Below are 23515 nucleotides of genomic sequence, written 5' to 3'. Positions count from 1 at the left end.
AGAGCCAATTTCTCAACGAGGGCGAAGCCGGAAAGTGGCCATGTTGAGTGAGGGCAAAGCCAATTCCTGTTCTCGTCATCCGGTCGGCGTGAGACGCCGGAAGTGACATCATCGTTGGCGGAAATGCTGTTCGCTTACTTATGCGGAAAAATGGCTGCCGCCAGTTTGGCTGTTTTCTGCCGGAGAGTGTCGGCGGCCCTGAAGGCTTCCAGGTCGTTAATAAGTCCTCAGGCCCCTGCTAGCACAAGGTAAGTGATGTGAGGAGTAGGTCTGTCCACTTTTCCAACTTTGGTTCTTGTTTGGTTGGCGAGATACTGAGAAACGCTTAGGGATGGAAAGGCCTCTGGGATGGCTGGGCCCGAACCCACCTCCGTGAGGAGTGAGTAACCTTGGAGAAGTCCCCCACCTGCGACATTTCCGTATCTTCCTCAAACATTTTGTTGCCACCTACTGTGGACCAGGCAGTCGTGGGGTCTGTAGAAAACCAGTATTTGTTGAACTAAACCTAGAGGTGCGGAAGCATCCTGTTCGGCTGGGTGAGTTGGAAAAAACTTCACTGAAGAGCTTTTGGCTGTGGAACTGAAGGCTGTGTCAGATTTGGATGGATTTAAAAAGGGGTGGGAGGGTGTACGCCCAGAGTCTGTCAAAAAGAGATTGTTCAGTAAATGTTGAGTGAATAAATGAAGGTAGCCAAATGAAGGTAGTCATTTTTTTTTTAAAGGAAGTAATGTATGTGCCCTTGAATCCAGCACATTTATTGGGCATCTCTCAGATATAGTGAACTTACATTAACCTCAGAGATAAGCAATTTTTTTGGTTTGTTTTTTGCAGAGGTTCAGGGGTTGTAACTGGAAAAGTAGCAAACTTGAATTAATCGTCTCTTCCATCTCATCATCGTTTTTCCTTAAAAAAAAAATTCTGGATTTTTATCATTACTGTTGAATAAATATCTGTTCATTTACAGACACTTTGGAAAATAGGGTAAAGTGCTTTGAAGAAGAAAGTAAACATCAACTATGGTTTTACCATTCAGAGATAAACAGATTTTCTTTTATTCTTTTTAACTTTGAATATATAGACATACATGAGATTTTAAAATAAAATCAGGATAATATTTACGTATATGCATTTTTGTGTTCTACCCTTGTTTCTCCAACTTTTTATTTTAAAAAATTTCAAACCAAAAGGAAAGTTGTAAAGTAGTACAAAGAATAACTGTATACTCTGCACCTATGTTAACCAATCCTCAGCATTTTGTCACATTTTCTATACTTTTTATATCCATACCTTTATTTTTCTGAACTATTTGAGGCATGTCAGAATTGCAAACATCATGACACTTCAGCATATATCTCCTAAGAACAAGAACATTGTCTTTTTTAAAAAAATTAATTAATTTATTTTTGGCTGTGTTGAGTCTTCATTGCTGTGCACGGGCTTTCTCTAGTTGCGGCGAGCAGGGGCTACTACTTGTTGTGGTGCGCAGGCTTCTCATTGCAGTGGTTTCTCTTGTTGCGGGGCACGGGCTCTAGGTGCGCGGGCTTCAGTAGTTGTAGCATGCGGACTCAGTAGTTGTGGCTCGCAGGCTCTAGAGCACAGGCTCAGTAGTTGTGGCACACGGGCTTAGTTGCTCCGCGGCATGTGGGATCTTCCCTGACCAGGGCTCGAACCCGTGTCCCCTGCATTGGCAGGCGGATTCTTAACGACTGCGCCACCAGGGAAGTCCCAAGAACGCTGTCTTAACCACAATACTACAATGATCACACTGGGGAATTTTTCTTTCTTAATTTTTAATTCAGAGTCCAGTCAATGAACATTTATCCTGTTAATTGTCGTGTATCATTAGTCTTCTTTAATCCAGAATGGTTCGTTTTTTCTCTTTCATGATATTGACATTTTTAATAAGGTCAGCCTTTTTAGAATATTCCTTCATTTGGATTTGTCTGATTGTTTCCTCATGATTAGATTCACGTTAAGTTTTTCTAGGTAGGAATACAACATTTGTTATACACTTCATTATTGTATTTTATTTCTCCAGGTCATTAAATATTCTTTATAAACATGACTTTTAGATTACTGCATAATAGATTATCATACAGATGCACAATAATGTTTTTAACCATTCCCCAGTTGCACATTTACATTATTATCAGCTTTTTGATATCATATGTAATGCTTTAATAGACTTTTTAAAAGTATAATTGACTTAAAATATTCTATTAGTTTCAGGTGTACAACATAGTGATTCTATATTTTTATACATTACAAAATGATCACCACAATAGACACTTTGATTTATCAATTCCCATCTATGATAATTTGTCTTTTTTTAAAAAATTTTATTTTTTATTTATTTGGTTGCATCAAGTCTTAGTTGTGGCATGCAGGCTTCTTAATTGTGGCTCGAGGGCTCCTTAGTTGTAACATGTGTGGGCTCCTTGGTTTTGGCATGTGAACTCTTAGTTGCAGCATGCATGTGGGATCTAGTTCCCAGACCCAGACCCCCTGCATTGGGAGCTTGGAGTCTTAACCACTGTGCCACCAGGGGAGTCCCTCTGATAATTTCTTTAGTTGAAATTTCTAAATTCAGTGGAATTACTGGGTTAAAGGAGGAAGCATTGGGGTCTCTGATGTGTTGCAAAATTAAAGTTCAGAATGTTTTTATCTGCTTATATGCCTACTAGCCACATATGAAGGACTTAAAAATGTTACCTTAAAATATAATTATGTCGGGCTTCCCTGGTGGCGCAGTGGTTGGGAATCCGCCTGCCAAGGCAGGGGACACGGGTTTGAACCCTGGTCCGGGAAGCTCCCACATGCCGTGGAGCAACTAAGCTCGTGCCCCACAACTGCTGGGCCTGCGCTCTGGAGCCCGCGAGCCACAACTCCTGAGGTCTGGGCGCCTGGAGCCCGTGCTCTGCAACAGGAGAGGCCACCTCAATGGGAAGCCCGTGCGCTGCAACGAAGAGTGGCCCCTGCTCACTGCCAACTAGAGAAAACCCGTGCACAGCAACAGAGACCCAGTGCAGCCAAAAATAAATAAATTAAATAAATAAAATTTTAAAAATACCTTTAAAATATATAATTATGTCAATATATTGGCTCTGAAGTTACAGGATAGCAACATATATAATGGCATGTTAAAAATAATTTCTAAAGCATTTTATGAGTTTATCGTTTCTTGGGCAGAAACCCCAAGTTGGTTTTTTGACATTGTAGATGAGGAAATGATTCCGTTTATTGCTTATAAAATCCAAATGTTGTGAAACTTGAATCACTTGTTTATATATGTTCAGTTGCAGGTTTTCTCTTTGTCTGTTGACTAAGAATACACCAAATGTCACATCTTTTCATCAGTGTAGATTACTTCATACCACATTGTCTAGGAGAGGACTGGAAGAATTTTTTGATGACCCAAAGAATTGGGGGGAAGAAAAAGTGAAATCTGGTGAGATATTTGGGTTGACCTATATTAAATAATTTTATTGAACCCTCTGTCATTTTGGGATTATTTATCCAGTTTGGGAATTACTTAAGTGTTTCCTTTTTTGATTTCCTTTGGGAATGTCTATTAGAGAAGATTAGAAGGACAGTATAATAGTAGAGTTAACTGTTCCTTGGAAGGTTGGCAAAAGGTTTAGAAGAGGAGTAGGTTGAAATTAACTAAAGTGCGGTTTGGGGTTTGTTTTACATTTCATTTTTTTAGAGATAGTTGAATATTAATTTATAATGATACTAAGTATTTTGACATTAGACTGTGAAGGTACATTCTATACTAATAATAACAGTTTTTGAATGCTATTGCTAGTCACATTACTAATATTTTCATATGTGTTATCTAATTTAATCACAAATCCTAATTTTATATTGTACTATAATATAATAAAGCTATTACACATTTTATAGATAAGGAAACAGGTTTAGAGAGGTTAAGTAATTTGCCAAAGGGCATGTAGCTAGAAAATTATTTCATGTTATTAATTTATCATTTTAATAGGAGCTTCATGGACCTGTCAGCAATTAAGGAACAAAAGTAATGAAGATTTACATAAACTTTGGTAAGTATACTGAGTACATTAACATCTAAGTGTTTGAAGCAATTATAGTATAATAATGAGGTATAAACTTTATCTGATGTAAGAAATTAAGTAAAGTGATTTATAGTACTGTTCTGTGATATATAAGATCATTAAAATTTTTATAAGTACTACAGAGGTTAAATTACATTATGACAGATATATCAGAGTTCTTAAGTAGTTGGGAGTTTAGAAATTTTACTGTAACTGCTACCAGTCATACTACCACTTTTATACTAAGAATTTCAAGAAACTAATAAAGCAAAATGGGGATGAGTTGGTCACATTTAGGCCTTCTTCCTTTTTATTACCTTTTGCATGGTCTGGATGCTTTAGCTTTGTTGCTTTGAGGAAGAGTATTGGAGGGTGCACTTAATTGGAAATTTGGGTAGGTTTTTCTGGCAGATTCTCCTGATAAATTAGAAAGAATTGAGAGGATTGAAGACAGATTTGCATTGTATATGTACATATATAAATTGAAGTATAACTGACATAACATTGTATTAGTTTCAGATGTGCAGTGTAATGGTTCAATATTTGTATATATTGTAAAATGATCACAATAAGTCCAGTTAATATCTGTCACCATACATAGTTACAAAAAGTTTTTTTCCTTGTGGTGAGAATTTTCAAGATCCATTCTCTGAGGTACTTTCAAATATGCAGTACAGTATTATTGACTATAGTCACCATTGCCGTATATAACATCCCCATGACTTTTTCCTTTTATAACTGGGAATTTGTACCTTTTGACCCACCTATCCCCCTACATTAATCGACTATATTTAGCCCAGAGATATGTTTGTTTGGGCTGTGCTGTGTTTTAAAAATTGGAAAGTTTCACACAAAAATAAGGATTTCTGGCTCCTCTTAAATAATCAGACCTGTGATGTTGCAACACTGAACCTGCATTTTTACATGGTGACAGTTGGCTGGTCTAAATGGAGCAGTGCATACCACTTCTTACCCATCTTGTTGTTCTTTCACCATGCTCCCTTCACTCATAATTACTATTTGTCCAGGCACTGTAGTAGGCATTTAAAGTTTTATTCCTTGATTTAAAGGGTTATCTTTCATGGCAGATTAAAGAACTGTAAAATGCTTATAAAACCACTAATATTACAGGCTTATTTATGTGATACAATAAGAAATACATATTTTCTCTTTGTCTCTGATCGCTTAACACACAGCTCCTAAATCCCTTGGAATTGCCTGAGTGATATGAGTGTCTTCTAATCAGGCAGCTCTTGGGGGTGGGGGCTGGGGGGTATTGTTGTGTAGCTTCAGGATAGAGGCTGATTGCCAGAAAGGCCAAGGTGTGATTAGCAGATAGAGCATTCAGCCTCACCACCACCCCCACTTTTGGGGAGGGAGAGGGACTAGAGATCGAGTTCAGTCACCAGTGGCCAGTGATTTAATCAATCATGCCTACATAATGACACCTCCATAATAAACCCTAAACAACTAGGTTTGGAGAGCTTCCGGCTTGGTAAGTACATGGAAGTTCTGGGAGGGTGGTGTGCCTTGAGAAGGCATGGAAACTTTGCACCCCTTCCCCGTATCTTGTCCTGTGCATCTCTTCCATCTGGCCGTTTCTGAGCTGTATCCTTTATAATAAACCAGTAAGAGAGTAAAGTGCTTTCTTGAATTCTGTGAGCTATTGTATCAAATTATCAAACCCATGGACAAGGTTGTTGGAACCCCCAGTTTGTAGCTGGTCAGTCAGATATGTGGGAGGCCTGGAAATTGCTGTTGGCATCTGAAGTGGGGGGCAGTCTTTCTTGTGGGACTGAACACTTAAATCTGTGGAATCTGGCTCTGACTTCAGGTAGTTAGTGTCAGGGAGATGGAAAAGACAACATGTTACTGTCAGGAGAGAAAAACCCCTCATTTGGTGTCAGAAGTGTTATGTTTAAACCAGCACAGATTCATGGTAAAAAATATGTTGTTTTAAAGCACGTTTATTGTTGGTTATTTGTAAAGGGATAGTTAAGGCAGTTTCAATATTCATCCTGGCTAAAGCCAAATAGTTTATCTTCTGCCACTCCTTCCCCCCAAATTGTCTTCTTCCATACCCAAAAGTACCCCAATTCCTTTGTTTCATTTTCTTTGCCCTCCACATTTATTTCCTTTCCTTTCTTCCAGCTCTGATTCTCAATCAAACTTATTTATTCACAAAAGTCACACTTGAGCTTTATCACCTCAGTGTTTTGATTTCAGTGATTTGATTGTGTTTGCTTTGGTTTCCTTTCCAGCCTAACATACCCCATCTCTATGAAGCTTTCGTTGATCATCTTAGCCAGAAGGAATGTCTCATCTCTCCCACTTAATTCTCCTGGTAGTTGTTGTCTATACCACTGAGTATACCACACCACATTTCAGTTGTGGAGGGAGGGTTTTCCACCCAGGGAGTTCAGGATTTGAATCTTGAATTAGGCACGTGCCCCCCGAAACCTTACTTCTCTTAGCTTTAGTTTCTTCATTTAGAATGTGTAAATAGTTCCAACTTCAGAATTGTTGTGAGAATTCAGTGAAATAAATGTATATATGTGCTTATTTAGCACATTGCCTGGTGTATAACAGGAACTGAATAAGTGTTATTTATCTTCCATCCTCTCTCTCCACTTGGAATGTAGGGACTACGTTTTATGCTTTTTTGTAACTCTTCTGGCACTTAATGCAGTATGTGGCACATGGAAAATTTATTGAACAAACGAGTAAGAATAGATATAGTTCTATATAAAGGATTATTCTAAAGGACTTTTGAGTACAGATCATTAATTTTGATGTCAAAAAATCACAGTTTTATTAATATAAGCACAGAATAGCATTACAAGCTCTGTTTTTTGATATAGGTATGTTCTCCTGAAAGAAAGAAACATGCTCCTAACCCTAGAACAGGAGGCTAAGCGGCAGAGATTGCCAATGCCAAGTCCGGAGCGGTTAGAAAAGGTGAGATTTGTGGGAGGCTGGAGACTGCTGAGTGTGGGATAAAAGCTAAAAGGTGTGAGTGTATGGTTCCTATAATTCTTGGCAAGTAGATTTCTTTCTTTCTATTTCTGCTTGATTTTTAGAAAATTACAGAGCTATGCAACTATCACTACTATCTAATTTAGAACATTTCCATCACTCCAAAAAGAAACCTCATGCCCATCTGCAGTCACTCCCATTCCTACCTACAGCCCTCAGCATATGTGTGGACATATGTTTTTATTTATCTTGGGTAGATACCTAGGAGTAAAACTGCTGTGTTGTTTGGTAAATCTGTGTTTGAAATTTTAGGAAACAGCCCAACCGTTTTCTAAAGTACCTGCACTATTTTACATTTCCAGTTCTGGTTTAGCTACTTCTGTACCAACTAGGTCAGATTTGTTTAATGCTTTTTTTTTAATTGATGTAAAACACCCATAACAAAACTTATCATCTTAACCTTTTTAAGTGTACAGTTTTTAAATTAAAGCATAGTTAATTTATAAAATTGTGTTAGTTTCAGGTGTACAGCATAGTGATTCAGTTTTATATATATGTATTTTTTTCCAGATTGTTTTCCAATATAGGTATTACAAGATATTGAACATAATTCCCTGTGCTGTGCAGTAAATCCTTGTTGCTTATCTATTTTATGTATAGTAGTTTCTGTTAATTCCATATTCCTAATTTATCCTTCCCCCACTCCCTCTCCTCTTTGGTAACCATATGTTTTTTTTCTATGTCTGTGAGTCTGTTTCTGTTTTGTATATAGATTCATTTGTATCTTTTTTTTTTAGATTCAGCATATAAACGATATCATATGATATTGATCTTTCTCTGTCTGACTTCACTAAGTATAATATTCTCTAGGTTCATCCATGTTGCTGCAAATGGCAGTATTTCATTCTTTATTGTGTCTGAGTAATATTCCAGTGTGTGTGTGTGTGTGTGTGTGTGTGTGTGTGTGTGTGTGTGTATGTATGTATGTATGTATATATATACGTGTGTGTGTATATATATGTATTTGTATATATACACCACATCTTCCTAAGCCAATTGTCTGTTCATGGGCCCTTCAGTTGTTTCCATGTCTTGGCTGTTGTAAATAGTGCTGCTGTGAACATTGGGGTGCATGTATCTTTCCAAATTCGAGTTTTTCTTTTTTCCAGAAATATACCAAGGAGTGGGATTGCTGGATCATATGGTAGCACTATTTTTAGTTTTTAAAGGAAAATTTTCTGTAGTGGCTGCACCAATTTACATTCCCACCAAAAGTGCAGAAGGGTTCCCTTTTCTCCACACCTTCTCCAGTATTTATTATTTGTAGACATTTTGATGATAGCCATTCTGACCAGTGTGAGGTGATATCTCATTTGGTTTTGATTTGCATTTCTTCAATAATTAGAGATGTTGAGCATCTTTTCGTGTGGCTGTTGGCCATCTGTATGTCTTTGGGGAAATGTCTATTTAGGTCTTCTGCCCATTTTTTGATTAGGTTGTTTGTTTTTTCAATATTGAGTTGTATGAGCTGTTTGTGTATTTTGGATATTAACCTCTTGTCAGTCACATCATTTACAAATATTTTCTCCTCTTCCATATGTTGTCTTTTCATTTTGTTGATGGTTTCCTTTGCTATGCAGAAGCTTTTATATTTTGATTATGTCCCATTTGTTTATTTTTGCTTTTATTTCCTTTGCTTTGGGAGACTGATCTAAGAAAATATTGCTATGATTTATGTCTAAGAACATTTTGTCTGTGTTCTCTTCTAGGAGTTTTATGGTGTCATGTCTTAGATTTAGGCCTTTAAACCATTTTGAGTTTATTTTTTCATATGGCGTAAGGGAGTGTTCTAATTTATTGATTTACATGTGGCTGTCCAGCTTTCCCAACACCATTTGCTGAGGAGATTCTTTTCTCCATTGTATAGTCTTGCCTCCTTTGTCTAAGATTAATTGACCATAGGTGTGTGGGTTTATTTCTGGGCTCTCTATTCTGTTCCATGGATCTCTTTGTGCCAGTACCATAGTGTTTTGATAACTGTAGTTTTGTAGTATAGTCTGATGTTGTAGATTAATTGACTGTGGGTGCATGGGTTTATTTTTGAACTCTCTATTCTGTTCCATTGATTTATATGTCTGTTTTTGTGTCAATGCCACTGTGTTTGGATTACTGTAGTTTTGTAGTATAGTCTGAAGTTTGGAAGGGTTGTACCTTCAGCTTTGTTCCTTTTTTCTCAGGATTGCTTTGGCAATTCTGGGCCTTTTGTGGTTCCATATAAATTTTAGGATTATTTGTTCTAGTTCTGTGAAAACTGTCATGAGTATTTTGATAGGGGTTGCATTAAATCTGTAGATTCCTTTGGGTAGTATGGCTATTTTAACAGTATTATGTCTTCCAGTCCAAGGGCATAAGGTATCTTTTCGTTTCTTTGAATCATCTTCAGTTTCCTTTATCAGTGTTTTATAGTTTTCAGTGTATAGGTCTTTCACCTTGATTAAGTTTATTCCTAGGCTTTGTTTTTTGACACAATTAAAAAAATTTTTTTTAACTTTGTGATATTTCATTTTTAGTGTAAAAAAATGCAACAGATGTCTGTATATTAATTTTATATCCTGTTACCTTGCTGAATTCATTTATTAGTTCTTGTGTGGAGACTTCAGAGTTCTCTATATAGAGTATCATGTCATATGCAAATAGTGACAGTTTGGATACCTTTTATTTCTTTTTCTTTTCTGATTGCTGAGGCTGGGACGTCCAATACTACGTACTACGTTGAAAAGAAGTGGTGAGAGTGGGCATCTTTATTCCTGAATTTAGCAGGAAGGCTTTCAGCTTTTCACCATTGAGTATTATGCTGGCTGTGGGTTTGTCATAAAGGGCTTTTATTATGTTGAGATATGTTCCCTCTCTGCCCACTTTGGTGAGAGCTTTTAACATGAATGGATGTTGAATTTTGTCAAATGCTTTTTGTGCATCTATTGAGATGCTTGCTCATGTGCTTTTTATCTTTCCTTTTGTTAATGTGGTGTATCACATTGATTGATTTGCCTATGTTGAACCATCCTTGTGACCCTGGAGTGAATCCAACATGATCATGGTGTATGATCCTTTTTAAGTATTGCTGGATTTAGTTTGCTGATATTTTATTGAAATTTTGTGTGTCTGTATCATCAAAGGTGTTGACCTGTAATTTTCTATTTTTTTGTAGTGTCTTTGTCTGGTGTTGGTATCAATCAGGCTACTGGTGGCTTCATAGAATATCTTTGGGAGTGTTCCCACCTCTTCAGTCTTTTGGAATAGTTTGAGAAGGTTTGGTATAAATGTGTAAGTTCTTTGTATGTTTGATAGAATTCCTCAGTGAAGCAGTCGGTCCTGGACTCTTGTTTGCAGGGAGTTTTTAAATTACATATTCTATTTCACTTCTAGTGATCGATCTGTTCAAATAATCTGTTTCTTCTTAACTCACTTTTGGTAGGCTGTATGTTTCTAGAAACTTTTCCATTTCTTCTAGGTTTTTCAATTTGTTGACATATAACTATTCATAGTATTCTCTTATGACTTTTTGTATTTCTGTGGTATTGGTTGTTATTTCTCCTCTTTCATTTCTTATTTTGTTTATTTTGGTCCTTTTTTCTGGGTAAGCTTGGCTAAAGGTTTGTTAATTTTGTTTATGTTTCAAAAAACCAGCTCTTAGTTTTATCGATCTTTTCTATTGGATCTCTATTTTATTTATTTCCTCTCTGATCTTTATTATTTCCTTCCTTCTGCAGACTTTGGGTTTTGTTTGTTCTTCTTTTTCTAATTCTTTTAGGTGGTAGTTTAGGTTGTTTATTTGAGATTTTTCTTGTTTCATGAGGAAGGCTTGTATTGCTATGAACTTTCCTCTTAGAACTGCTTTTGTGGCATCCCAGTGGTGGTTATTGTCTTTTGCCTTGAGGTATTTTCTGATTCGTTCTTTGATTCCATTATTGACCCATTGGTTTTTTTGTAGCATGTTCTTTAGTTTCCATGTGTTTGTTCTTTTCCCATTTTTCTCACTGTGGTGCATTTCTAGTTTCATACCATTATGGTCAGAAAAGATGCTTGAGATAATTTCTATCTGCTTAAATTTGTTGAGGTTTGTTTTGTGACCTAGTATGTGGTCTGTCCTAGAGAATGTTCCATTATGCTTGAATGCATGTGTATTCTGTTTTTTTTTAATGTAGTGTCCCATATGTCAATTAAGTCCAACTGGTCTGTTGTGTCATTTAGGACCTCTGTTACCTTACTGATTTTCTATCTGGATGATCTGTCCATTGATGTCAGTGGGGTGTTAAAGTCTCCTGCAATTATTGTATTATTGTCCATTTCTCCCTTTACATCTGTTAGTATTCATTTTATATATTTAGGTGCTGCTATATTGGGTGCATATATGTTGACGAGTGTAATATCCTCTTCTATATTGATCCTATTATATAGTGTCCTTTGTCTTTCTTTATGGCCTTTGTTTTAAAGTCTATTTTGTCTGATAGGAGTATTGCTACCCCACTTTCTTGTCATTTCCATTTGCATAAAATATCTGTTTTGATCCCCTCATTTTCAGACTATGTCTTTCACCCTGAAGTGAGTCTCTCAGGCAGCATATTGTAGGTTCTTGGTTTTTTAATCCAGTCTGCCTCTCTGTGTCTTTTGATTGGAGCATTTAGTCCATAGACATTTAAAGTAATTATTTATTAGTATGCACTTTTTTCCATTTTAATCTTTGTTTTCCAGGGGTTATTTTATAGTTTTTCTTTGTTGATTTCTTCTTTTTGTTTTTCCTTTTGTGGCTTATTTTCTTTTGTAGTATGCTTGAGTTCCTTTTTTTTGTTTGCCACGCTGTGTGGCTTGCAGGATTCTTATCTCCCCAGCCAAGGATTGAACCTGTGTGCTCGGCAGTGAAAGCACAGAGTCCTAACCACTGGACTGCCAGGGAATTCTCTTGAGTTCCTTTCTTTTTGTTTTTGTGAATCTATTGTAGGTTTTTGATATGTGGTTACCATATCATAAGTATGGTATGTTGACCCATAACTATATCTAGTTGCTTTAAGCTGATAATCATACAAGTTCAAACACATTCTAAATGATCTACATTTTTATTCTTCCCTCCCCAACATGTGATTTTGGTGTCCTGTTTTACATCTTCATGCTTATCCTTTTGCTGTTAATTGTAGTTACCATTGCTTTTACAAAATTTCTTTGATTGTTTTTTAACCTATGTACTGGCTTATTTAAATGATTTTCAGTCCTTTTATATATTTGCCTTTCCTACTGTGATTTTCCCTTTCCTATAGAGTCTTTCTTCTTTTCTATTTAGAGAAGACCCTTCAGTATTTCTTTTAGGGTAGGTTTAGTATTGCTGAATTCTTTTATTTATTCATTTATTTATTTGTGGTACGCAGGCCTCTCACTGTTGTGGCCTCTCCCGTTGCGGAGCACAGGCTCCAGATGCGCAGGCTCAGCGGCTATGGCTCACGGGCCCAGCCGCTCCGCGGCATGTGGGATCCTCCCAGACAGGGGCACGAACCCGTGTCCCCTGCATCGGCAGGCGGACTCTCAATCACTGCACCACCAGGGAAGCCCTAAAATTATTTTTATTTATTTATTTTTAAATTAAAAAAAATTTTTTTTGGCTGTGCTGTATCTTTGTTGCTGCATGAGGACTTTCTCTAGTTGCAGCGAGTGGGGGCTACTCTTTGTTGTGGTGCTTTCATTTTTTTCATTTGTCTTTCCGTCTGCTATTTTGATTGGGTAGTTTCCATTATTCTGTCTTCCAGATTACTTATTTGTCCCTTCTGCGTCATTTAGTATGCTATTCATTGCTTCTAGATTGGTTTTCATACTGGCAGTTGAATTGTCTAATTTTGATTGGTTCATCTTTATAAAGCTTCTGGTTCCTTGTTATAGTGATCTTTATTTTTATTATTTTTATCTGCTTTTATTTATTTATTTAAAATTATGTGTTTATTTATTTATTTTTGGCTGTGTTGGGTCTTCGTTGCTGCTCACGGGCTTTCTCTAGTTGTGGCAAGCAGGGGCTACTCTTCATCACAGTGCGTGGGCTTCTCATTACGGTGGCTTCTCTTGTTGTGGAGCATGGGCTGTAGGTGTACAGACTTCAGTAGTTGTGGCACGTGGGCTCAGTAGTTGTGGCTCATGGGCTCTAGAGTGCAGGCTTAGGAGTTGTGGGTGAGCCACAAGTTGTGTGTGAGCAATGGGCTTAGTTGCTCCACGGCATGTGGGATCTTCCCGGACCAGGGATTGAACCTGTGTCCCCTGCATTGGCAGGTGGATTCTTAACCACTGTGCCACCAGGGAAGTCCCTGCTTTTACTATTTCCATTTTGAACTCAGGGTCTGTAGACTGGTGAGGTCTATTTTATTATTTGTTCTTTCAGGGGATTTCTCTTGTTTTTTTAAATTGGGAGTAGTCCTCTGTTTTTTCAGTTTACTAAACTTTCTCTGTCTCTGTGAATTTAGGAAAAACAGTTATCTACTGTGGTCTTAAAGGGGTGTTTTTATGTGGGAGTGTCCCTATGTAGACTGTGTCCAATATTCTTGGTGTGAGGGCTGGTTTTGGATGCCAGTCATGTCCTTCTTAAGAGTACTCATCATTATTTCCTTGATAGGGGGTGTGACTGGTGTCTAGAGTCTGTGCTGGATGTGAGGCAGGGCTTCCTCTTGGCTCTGTAGCTGTCACTGCCCAGTCAGGGGTGGGGTCTGCTCCCCAGTTGTTGGAGTAGAAGCCTGAGGGTCAGGTTCAATTAGTCTCTGTTGCTCTGCCCCAAAGGAGGTGATTGCTGAAGCAAGTGAGGCTCCTGTGGTCACAGCAAACCTGTGCACCACCTGTGTGGTTCTGTCTGGAAGCATCCCAGGGTCCTATCACTTTCTGTGTTGTGTTTGTTCCAGATCTAGTACAAGGCTGTGGCATGGAGTAGGGTGGAGGTTGGGGCATTGTGTCTGCAGGAATTGAGGTGGCTGTGCTACAACCTGAGATCTTGGCTGCCTCTGTGACAGACTTCTCCAGGACCTGTCTTCCCCAGATCTAGTGCTCAGCTGCACAGAGAGGGCAGAGCCAGGGTGCTCTCTCTGGGACACCAAGCCTGGCCTATCTGGGTACTCTTGCCCTGGGCCTGTCTGCCTGAGATTTAGCGCTTAGCTGCTTTGCATTCTTGTGGCCAGTGCCCAATGCGCCCACTGACAGTGTCTGCCTGACTAGACACTGTTCCCATGTGTGTACTGATAATAGTCTCTGTGGCTCTGCCCAGATCACATCCCAGGCACCCTGGTCTGTCTCTGCCTAAATAGACTGCATCTTTGCCCTGATCTCATGCCAGGCTACGGTGTGGAGTGAGCGAGGTCGGGGCATTAGCCCCTTCAGATTGGGAAGTACAGCAAGGCAGCAGCTGCCAGTACAAGGCTCTCTCAGACCTAATTGTTAGCAAGCCAGCATGTGTGCACTCCTCCCAAGTAGAGTCTAGGCTTCTCTAGCTCTTCTGTCTATCTCAGCGGATTTCCCACCAGGCAAGGGGGCTTGTCTCCTCGTGCAGGACCCCAGGACTGGGGTGGAGGTGCCCAGATTGTGGGTTGATCACTCCCTCCCTAGAGTGAGGGTCTGCCCATGTGAACCTTCTCTTCCTTTCAGATCCTTCCCAGGGGCACAGGTCCTGACCTGATGCCCCTTTTTTTTTCTGTTCTACCTGGTTACATGGAGATCTTTCATGCAGCTTTGGTTGTGTAGGAGATCTTCTGCCAGTTTCCAGTTAGTTTTCTGGGAGAATTGTTCCACATGTAGATGTATTTTTGATGTGTTTTTGGGGGGGAGGTGAGCTCTACTTCCCCCTACTCTGCCATCTTGATTCCCCTGCTGTAGCTCAATAATATTATGTTCACATTACTGTAAAAAGGTCAACTATTATTTAGGTTAGATTTTCTTCATCATTAAAAAGAAATCACTTGGGTTCTTTATTTCCATTCCTAGAGGTAATCAATCCTGTGTGTTGCCTATTTATCCATCAGAATTTTTCTCTGCATGTAGAAATGTGCCTGATAATTTTTATTTACACAAATGTGGTTATACAGTATATACTCTTCTGAAACTTGCATCTTCTACTTATTAGTATATTTTGGAGATTTTTCCGTATCAGTAAGTGCAGAAGATCTGCCATTATTTTTTTCATGGCTGTACATGTTTAAGATATTTCTTTCATGTAGAGGTTTTATGTTTTATTTAGTTAGATTTATCAGGTTGTTTCTTTTTTTCATAGAGTGCTTTCAGGGTCAGCTCTTTATTGATTTTTTTCTGTTTCGTAGTAAGTAGTCAGTGAGATTGGAACGCAGCTTTTTGTAATGGCTTCAGTCTTGCTGCCTTACCTCAGCTGCTTCAGGTTTCTTTCCCCACACTGCTCACCACCATTAAGACCTGATATTCCTGCAGAGAGTCAAAGGTGGTATTGGATAAAATCTCAATTATTTACCCTAATTATGGAGAAGGTTATTCTGCCTTTATAAACATTGATTTAATCATATTTTGGGGTTTTTAAACTTTATTTTGATAAAACATGAGGCTGGCAGAAAAATTACAAGAAAAATACAAAGAGGCATCCTTCACCCAAATTCCCTATGTATTTTACCACGTTTGTTTTATCCGTCTTTGCCTCCTCTCCACATAACTACATTTTTCCTCAGCTATTTGAGAGTAAGTTATATATGTGATATCCCTTTACCCATAACTACTTTAGTGTATATTGCCAAAAAAACCACGGATATTTCCTTATATAACCACTGTACAGTTTTCAAAATCAGGAAATTAACATTGATACTATAATCTACAGATCTTACTGAAATTTCATTAGTTATTCCAACATGTCCTTTTATAGCAAAAAAACCCCCGGGCTGGTGTGTTTTCAGTGTTGTCTCTTGAGTCTCCTTGAATCTGATTACTCAGTCTTCCTTTGTGTTTTATGACATCGACACTTTTGAAGAGGATGGGCCAATTTGGGTTTGTGATGTTTCTCATGATAATCATGATGATTGGCAGGAATATCATAGAAGTGATGCTGTATTCTTCACAGTGCATCATGTGAAGAGGCATGCAATGTTGATTTGTTCTGTTACTGAACTTGTTAGCATTAGTCATTTGGTTAGCCTGGTGTCAGGTTTCTCCACTGTAGAGTAACTAAATTTTTCTTTACATTGAGATCATGTAAATATCTTTTAAACACTCCAACTTGGACTCGTTGGTTTTAGCATCTATTGATGATGATTTTTGCCTCAATCAGTGATTATTACTGTGATGTTTGCCAAATGGTGATTTTCTAATTTCATTGTTCATTCTACATTATTTGTTAGCTTTCTTCCGTAAGAAAGGGCTTTTCCTTTTCTCCATGTCTTCCTTTCCTTTCCTTTCCCTTTTCTTTCTTGAGTCATGCATTCCAATTTTATTCAATGAGTTAAAATCCTTTAATATCATCATTCTAGATTTGGCCAGTGTGTTTTCCCTTCAAGCTGGCCTATATGTCCTCATCATTCTTTGATGAGGAACGGCAAGATATTCTGGATTCATCCTGTACTTTTCCCGCCCCAATCCTGGAATCAGCCGTTTTACAGAGGAACCCTGATTCCTTTGAATGGAGAATGGTATATTTAGAAACTAAGATCTGGGTGGTACATGTTTTCATTGCTACAAAACATTTGTAAAGTAATGTTACTTTATTTTTAGGTATATTTGGCAACTCTTCTTTTAAGGAAAGTTATGCTTTAGAGACTCTTCTAGGTGGATTGGCTGTTTATAAGTAGCACATTTTTTATTTGATGAAAAAGCTTTTGCTATAATGGTGCTGTTCTAATAAGACTTTTAAACTTCAATAATAGATTATCCCCTCTCCCTGCTTTATTTTTTTATTTTTTTTCCCTCTCCCTGCTTTAAAAAATATATTTCAGAGGTGAACTTCAGCCCAGTAAATCATATGTACTATACTTTCTGAATTAGTAGAATCTAAAATAGTAACAGTTTTAAACTGAAAGTGATTATAATTTTTTTTAACCTCAAATACAGTTTTCTCAGTGCTTTGTGACACTTTGTGACATACTACTAACGAAAATTTATCAAGAAAAGTTTTAAAAGAATTATTCTCAATTTAAGATATAAGCTGAAGCTTCGGAACTATGTAAGGACACTTTTGGCTCTGGGAAAGTTGTAAACTAGAAAAGAAAGCTCTTTGAAGTTGGCTTTTTTGAATGGGGTGTATCTAATTGATACTTTTGATTTTCTTTCTCATCTGTTGGCATGAACTTGAATAATTGGATGTTAACTCTGTGGACTTGGTAGCCATTTATTTTCTTATCTTTGTGAGCTAACATTAGATTTCAGTTAGGAACCTCAGCCCTGACCTTGGGCAGACTCTTTAATGTAGGACTAGTCAACAGCCAGGTTTACTGAGTTCCTACGGGTCAGAGAGCTTTGTATTAGGCCCTGATCGGTGTGGTCTCTTCACTCTTCTAAGTTTGTCTGTCTTCAAGATGGGATTTGTCATTCTTACCCATCTTTTATTTCTCAAGGATTTTGTAGAAATTCATGTAGTGTGAGGATTCAGTGTGGCTTTGAGTTAAGTAGGCCATAAAAGTGCTGAGTGTGAGCTGCATATATAGGTTATGAAGTAGTTTATCTAAATATGTGGCTTTCACATCTCTCTTAGGTTCCACAGCTACCTGGGGAATTATCTTTATAATCTAATACCCCTCCCCTTTTTAGGTTTCTTATAAGGAACAAGTATTTATATACAGTATTTCATAGCTGTTATGATGCTTAAGATAATACACATATATCACTACCTAAAAATGGCTCTCAGGATTTAGAATTATGAAAAAATTTAGCTCACCTGTCATTACAATCCCCAATGTATGAATATTTATTTTTGAATAAATATATATTGCTCAGCCAATATATTATGTACAATGTCAAACATAATAGAAATGTTAAAAGAAGGAGATAAAAAATAGAAGTTCTAATGGTATCTTCTTGTGTCTTGATGGATCTTTGGAGATTAGTATCAGGATAGGTTGGTATTCCATTCCCTATAATAGCAACAGCTGCCAAGTAGGTCAAAATATCTGTATCTGAGTGTTAGGGACACACTAATTAATTAAGGCCAAAACATAGGTTTTAATATTTAAAAAGCAGCTGTTAATCACTTCTTAATAGCTCACTGAGTTTTAAAATGATGAGTCAAATTGGGTCTCCAAAAGGAATCTATGCAGGTGTATCCTACTCCAAACAAAAGTAATATATGGAAATTTGAGCTGAATAGATTTTCATTTAAATGAAACTAAACTTAAAAAAAATTATAAAAAGTGATATTACGGACACCTATGTATATGCATACCCAGCCAGAAAGATTTTTAGGAAATATTTGACAGAATGGTTCTTTGACAAAAAGATTCATCATAGGTTTTCTGTAGCATAGTCATTATGTGTTTTCTTTCTTTGGAATTCTGTCATGTGGTGATTGTTGAAATTATATCTTTCTGTTCTCTTCTCAGGTAGTAGATTCCATGGATGCATTAGATAAAGTTGTCCAGGAAAGGGAAGATGCCCTCAGACTTCTTCAGACTGGTCAAGAAAAAGCTAGACCTGGTGCTTGGAGAAGAGACATCTTTGGAAGAATCATCTGGTACATAGTGGCTCTTCTAAGATGAGAGTGAAGTCCCATGCCTCATTCCCCATCCAGCATCTTTTAAGAATATGAGATATATTAGCTGTATCTAATATACAAAGAGGCCCCCAAACCCCTTTTGAACTACAGGATATGAATGAAGGTAGCTGTATCTGATAGCCAGGCATCCCATTCCCATGATTCAGTTATTTATGGGTTCTTTATAATAGTGGTTCTTAATCTTATGTGAATCAAATGACCTTTTAAGAATTTGATGAAAGTTATAGATCCTTCCCCCAGGAAAAAGTTATATATGCACATATAATTTTAGAGGGTTATAAATTCCATGAAGCTAATTTTAGGACACACCTATCCTCTTTGCCCATTTCTGGAACCTGGAACTATTAAAAAAAGAAGCTCTCCAGGAATAAGGCCGCATGAACCAGTCTCAGTTTGCTCCCATTGCCATTAGGATAGGCCCTAGTCCAAATTTTGAATAAAAATAAACAGTTTATTTTCATTAAATCTTTCCACCTTTGTGGCATCTTGTCCCCTATGTCCAGTTCCAAAGTCCTGTCAGACGTTGGGAAAGGATGTGATAGTAAACATTCACACTGAGGTATAAGTAATTGAGAAGACCCAGTATATTCTCTCTTCCAGGGGTTTATTTGCATTTGGGTTGAACTACCAAAAGGAAGCATGTTCAGTAAAATTTTTGTCATCAGTCAGCAAGATGAGGAAGGCATTTTGGGTGGTTGGAGACCTTCCCTGTACTCCTGAAATTACACTACAAAACAGCACTTACGCATTTGGTAGATTGTTTTAATGGAGTTTGCGGTAATGGGGCTGCTTGGAGCCAAATTTAGGGGAATGGCTGTGTTGTCTGTAACCGTGTAATCCAGTACAGAAAAGAGAGTAATTGCCAAAACACCTGCCTAAGAACTTTGATCTATTTTCTTTTCTTTTCTTTTTTTTTTTTGGATCTATTTTATTTTGTACTAAACTTTATTGGGATTAATCCAATTGAGGCCAGTTAGGAAAGGGTGAGGATACGGGAGAGAATGTGTGTCAATTTTAGAATCTGTAAGAGTGCTATTCTCATTAAGGTTTAAAAATTTTTGCTTTTTAACTTTCCTGGAGTTAAACAAAGTAGGGAACAAAGCAGTTATATCAGGACTTGCCTGATGGTTCAGTGGTTAAGATGTGGCGCTTCCAATGCGGGGGCTCCCGTTCAAATCCTGGTCTGGGAACTAAGATCCCACATGTTGCGTGGCCAGGAAAAAAAAAAAAAAAGCAGTTACATCATCTTTCCAATGTAGCTTATTAAATGAAACATTATAATTCCAATGCCTTTTCCCTAATTTTCTGTTGCATGTTAAAATATTTAAATTAGCCTTTTAAATGCAGAGATTCTTCAAAACATTACATCTAAATTTTTTTTTCTGACAAAAAATCATGTGGCAGTAATGTCAGAGAATACTTTTTGGATGTGTCTTTCCCTTGGTTGTTGAAAGATAGTGGTAGACTATCATCCTGCCGAACTGAGGGGATTCCTGATAAACTGAGGGAATTCAGTACCTTTATCTGTTCTGCTTAAAGCAGTGTGGTTCATTGCTCCAGTGGCACTGCCTGTCAAATTATATGCTAAATACCAAAATTACAAAGAGATCGGAACTTAGGCTTCTGACATTACAGGTTAATTCTGGATTTTTAGAGAAGATTGGTTATATGCCCTGAAATTAATCCTTCTGTTACTTTTTTAATTGAAGTATTTTCAAATAAATGTTACAGTGAATTCACAATTTCCTTTTTTCCTACTCAGCATTATGATTTTTTAGGTTTTGTTATGTTGAGGTAGATATAGATAGATATCTATATCAGTTGGTGCAATTTACTTACATTTTAAAAACAAAACATACATGTAAATATCAGTGTTTCAAATTATATGTGTGTGTGTACATATATAAAATTAGTACACACATATATATGTAGTAAAAGTACAAAATATATCTGGTAATGATACACTCCAGGTTATGGCTAGAAGCTATTGTGAAAGTAGAGAACTTAAGCTGTGTCTTTAAACTTTTATATATATATATATATTTTTAAAAGAGTGATCTGAAGCAAACATTGCAAAATATTAACATCTGCAATTTTGCAGTGGATTCATAAGTGTCTTATATTTAAGCTATAAAAATTTTTAAATCTTTTAAAAGCCAATTACATCTCATTTTATTGAAAACATATTTAGTTCAAAGAAGGCTAAAACTCTGTAAAAAAGTGAAAATGTATTAAATGTTTTCTGTAGGGTGATACCTTTTTGTTTTCTTGGCAGGCACAAGTTCAAGCAGTGGCCTATACCTTGGTACCTAAATAAAAGATACAATAGAAAACGATTCTTTGCAATGCCCTATGTGGAACGTTTTGTCAGGTGAGCACAAGTACCATTAGTACTAAAATGTATCGTTACATCAGATGACGTGTGTTAAGCTTTTATATAAATAATACATATTCATTGTCAAAAAACTAGAAAAATCAGGTAAAAAAAGAAATTAGTTTTATGTAATTTCACCATCCAGAAATAGCTACTGTTAACATTTTAATGTATATCCTTTGAAAAGTTTTGTTGTCTTTCTATTCATCAACCTGTTCTGTGTAAGTAATGATTAAATCTTTTTGGATTGTTAAAAGGAAGGCCCAAATACTTCGCTGCATAGAACGTGAGCTCATGTTATTGCAGGGCTTGCTGAAATGAAATAAGCAATTGAAGAAATTAACTGCACTGGCTTTTCCTCCTCGCTGTCTCCAAACCTAATGTGCAATTTGATCCTTTTGTCCCTTAGCCGTAATAGGTGAAGCTGTAAATAATGTGACTTTAATGTATGAGAATTTATGAATGCAGTGTCACTTTTACAGGCCTTAAATATATTGTTTTTGAAACTACCTTAAGCCTTACCTTCAGAACATGCAGCATAACCTTCTGAATATTCTTAAGAATAGCAAACCTTTAACATGGGTTTATTTTTTTTAAATGGCCAAAATTTAGTTGGAGCAAAGACTGATGAATAGAATGCATAATCTGATTTCAACTTTGTTTAGTCTTACTTTATACTTAATTTATAAAGTAGCTTATATGTTTTGTATATGTATTTTTATCTCTATCCAAATATATAACCCTTATCTCAAATTTCTGTGACCTCCCCCATAGCACTGGCATATTGTAGTTATTCAGTACCTTTTTTTTTTTTTTAATATAAAGCCCTGTATTTCACCTTCACTCTGGAATGAGTTTTGCTGAATATAGAATTCTTTTTTAAATACATTTATTTATTTTTGGCTACATTGGGTCTTCATTGCTGCGTGCAGGCTTTCTCTAGTTGCAGCAAGCAGGGGCTACTCTTCTTCGTTGCGGTGCACAGGCTTCCTATTGCGGTGGCTTCTCTTGTTGCGAAGCATGGGCTCTAGGTGCGTGGGCTTCAGTAGTTGTGGCTCGCAGGCTCTAGAACACAGGCTCAGTAGTTGTGGCACATGGGCTTCGTTGCTCCGCGGCATGTGGGATCTTCCTGGACCAGGGTTCAAACCCGTGTCCCCCGCATTGGCAGGTTGATTCTTAATCACTGCACCACCAGGAAGTCCCAGTACCTGTCTCTTAACTGTATTGTTATATTTCAATTTAAGTACAGTAGAGGCTAGGCATCCATGAATTTATCATTTGCAATTTTGATAATTCCAAAGTGACCTTATAAGTCAACATAATTTAGCTGAGGCACAAAGGCCTAATGCCCTGGGATGCTGATAGGTAGAGGCAAACCCAGAGTGGCTAGTCCAGCTAGCACTAAGCATCATCTCTTAGCATGGCTTTATTCTCTCAGTTGTGGGGAAATGATGTTAGACTGAGTGCTATTTGAAATTAGGGAATTCCTAAACACCTCAGGACGTATCTCAGGATGTAAAATATCTAATGTATTCAATAAAACTACATTATTTCTAAAAATAAAGGAGAAAGTCCAGTCTGTTAGAGGCTCACAGGTCTGTTCTTTCTTTCCAGTCAGGAAATAGGAAGGAGAATTGGTGTAGCGTTACAGATGCTTTTGATTTCATGTTTATCTTTGACTTGTGTAGGTTTACAATGATTATTCAAGTTTAATAATATACATTACACACCTGATACAGAGACGGGCATGATTGAGGTCTTTAAGTGATTGATTTGGACATATATTGACAGTACCGAGTAACAGGGAAATAGTTTTGTATAAATTGCTGTTATGCTTTTATTTACCTAGATTGAGAACTGAGAAACAAGCCCGCATCAAAGCAAGGAAGAGAAGTTTAGCAAGCAAGAAAGAAAAGTTTCTTCAGGAAAAGTTTCCACATCTTTCTGAAGCCCAGAAGTCAAGTCTTGCCTAAGATATCTGAACTCTTAATTTACCATTTTGTTCTTCTTGGATTACAATCTGTATACAAAAGTAAATACATATTAAGTGGTTTATAAATAACTTGTGTTTTTAGTCAAATGACTGTCGACTGTTTTAAGTGTTATTATGGCATGCTAAATCTGGAAGTGGTCAAAATCAGGTATAAAGTTCAGATTAAATTCCCATTTTATAAATTCTGACATCTAAGCAGACTTTTAATCGCCTGTATCTTAGAGTGGGAAAGTGATATAACTGCTATAGCAAAGGCAATAAGGTAATTTTGGAATTCAGGTAACCTTTTTACTACTATTGTTACTAGATAGATAGATATGAAGGGGCTATGGATTCTACTGTTAATAAACAGTGAGTACTTCCATTCAAAA

At 37.1% G+C, this 23515-nt stretch overlaps 1 protein-coding gene across 2 annotated transcripts; it reads left to right on the top strand.

Annotated features, from left to right (window-relative positions):
* Nucleotides 1-96: 96 nt before the first annotated feature.
* On the top strand, nucleotides 97-23332 carry MRPL47 (mitochondrial ribosomal protein L47). Of its 2 annotated transcripts, XM_024755121.1 has the most exons (7): nucleotides 97-248; nucleotides 3297-3448; nucleotides 3998-4058; nucleotides 6932-7028; nucleotides 18605-18735; nucleotides 21053-21148; nucleotides 23001-23332. In XM_024755121.1, exons 1-7 carry the CDS (start codon nucleotides 124-126, stop codon nucleotides 23122-23124), a joined length of 786 nt encoding a protein of 261 aa, XP_024610889.1. In that variant the 5' UTR covers nucleotides 97-123; the 3' UTR covers nucleotides 23125-23332. The 2 variants fall into 2 exon arrangements, with proteins under 2 accessions (XP_024610889.1, XP_024610890.1); XM_024755122.1 differs by lacking the exon at nucleotides 3297-3448 and having other exon boundaries at nucleotides 159-248.
* Nucleotides 23333-23515: the final 183 nt, after the last annotated feature.

The sequence above is a fragment of the Neophocaena asiaeorientalis genome, unplaced genomic scaffold (assembly GCF_003031525.2).
Source record: "Neophocaena asiaeorientalis asiaeorientalis breed wild unplaced genomic scaffold, Neophocaena_asiaeorientalis_V1.1 scaffold188, whole genome shotgun sequence".
Classification (NCBI taxonomy): domain Eukaryota; kingdom Metazoa; phylum Chordata; class Mammalia; order Artiodactyla; family Phocoenidae; genus Neophocaena; species Neophocaena asiaeorientalis.
The sequence above is the reverse complement of the archived record's forward strand: the minus strand, read 5'-3'. Positions and strand labels throughout refer to the sequence as shown.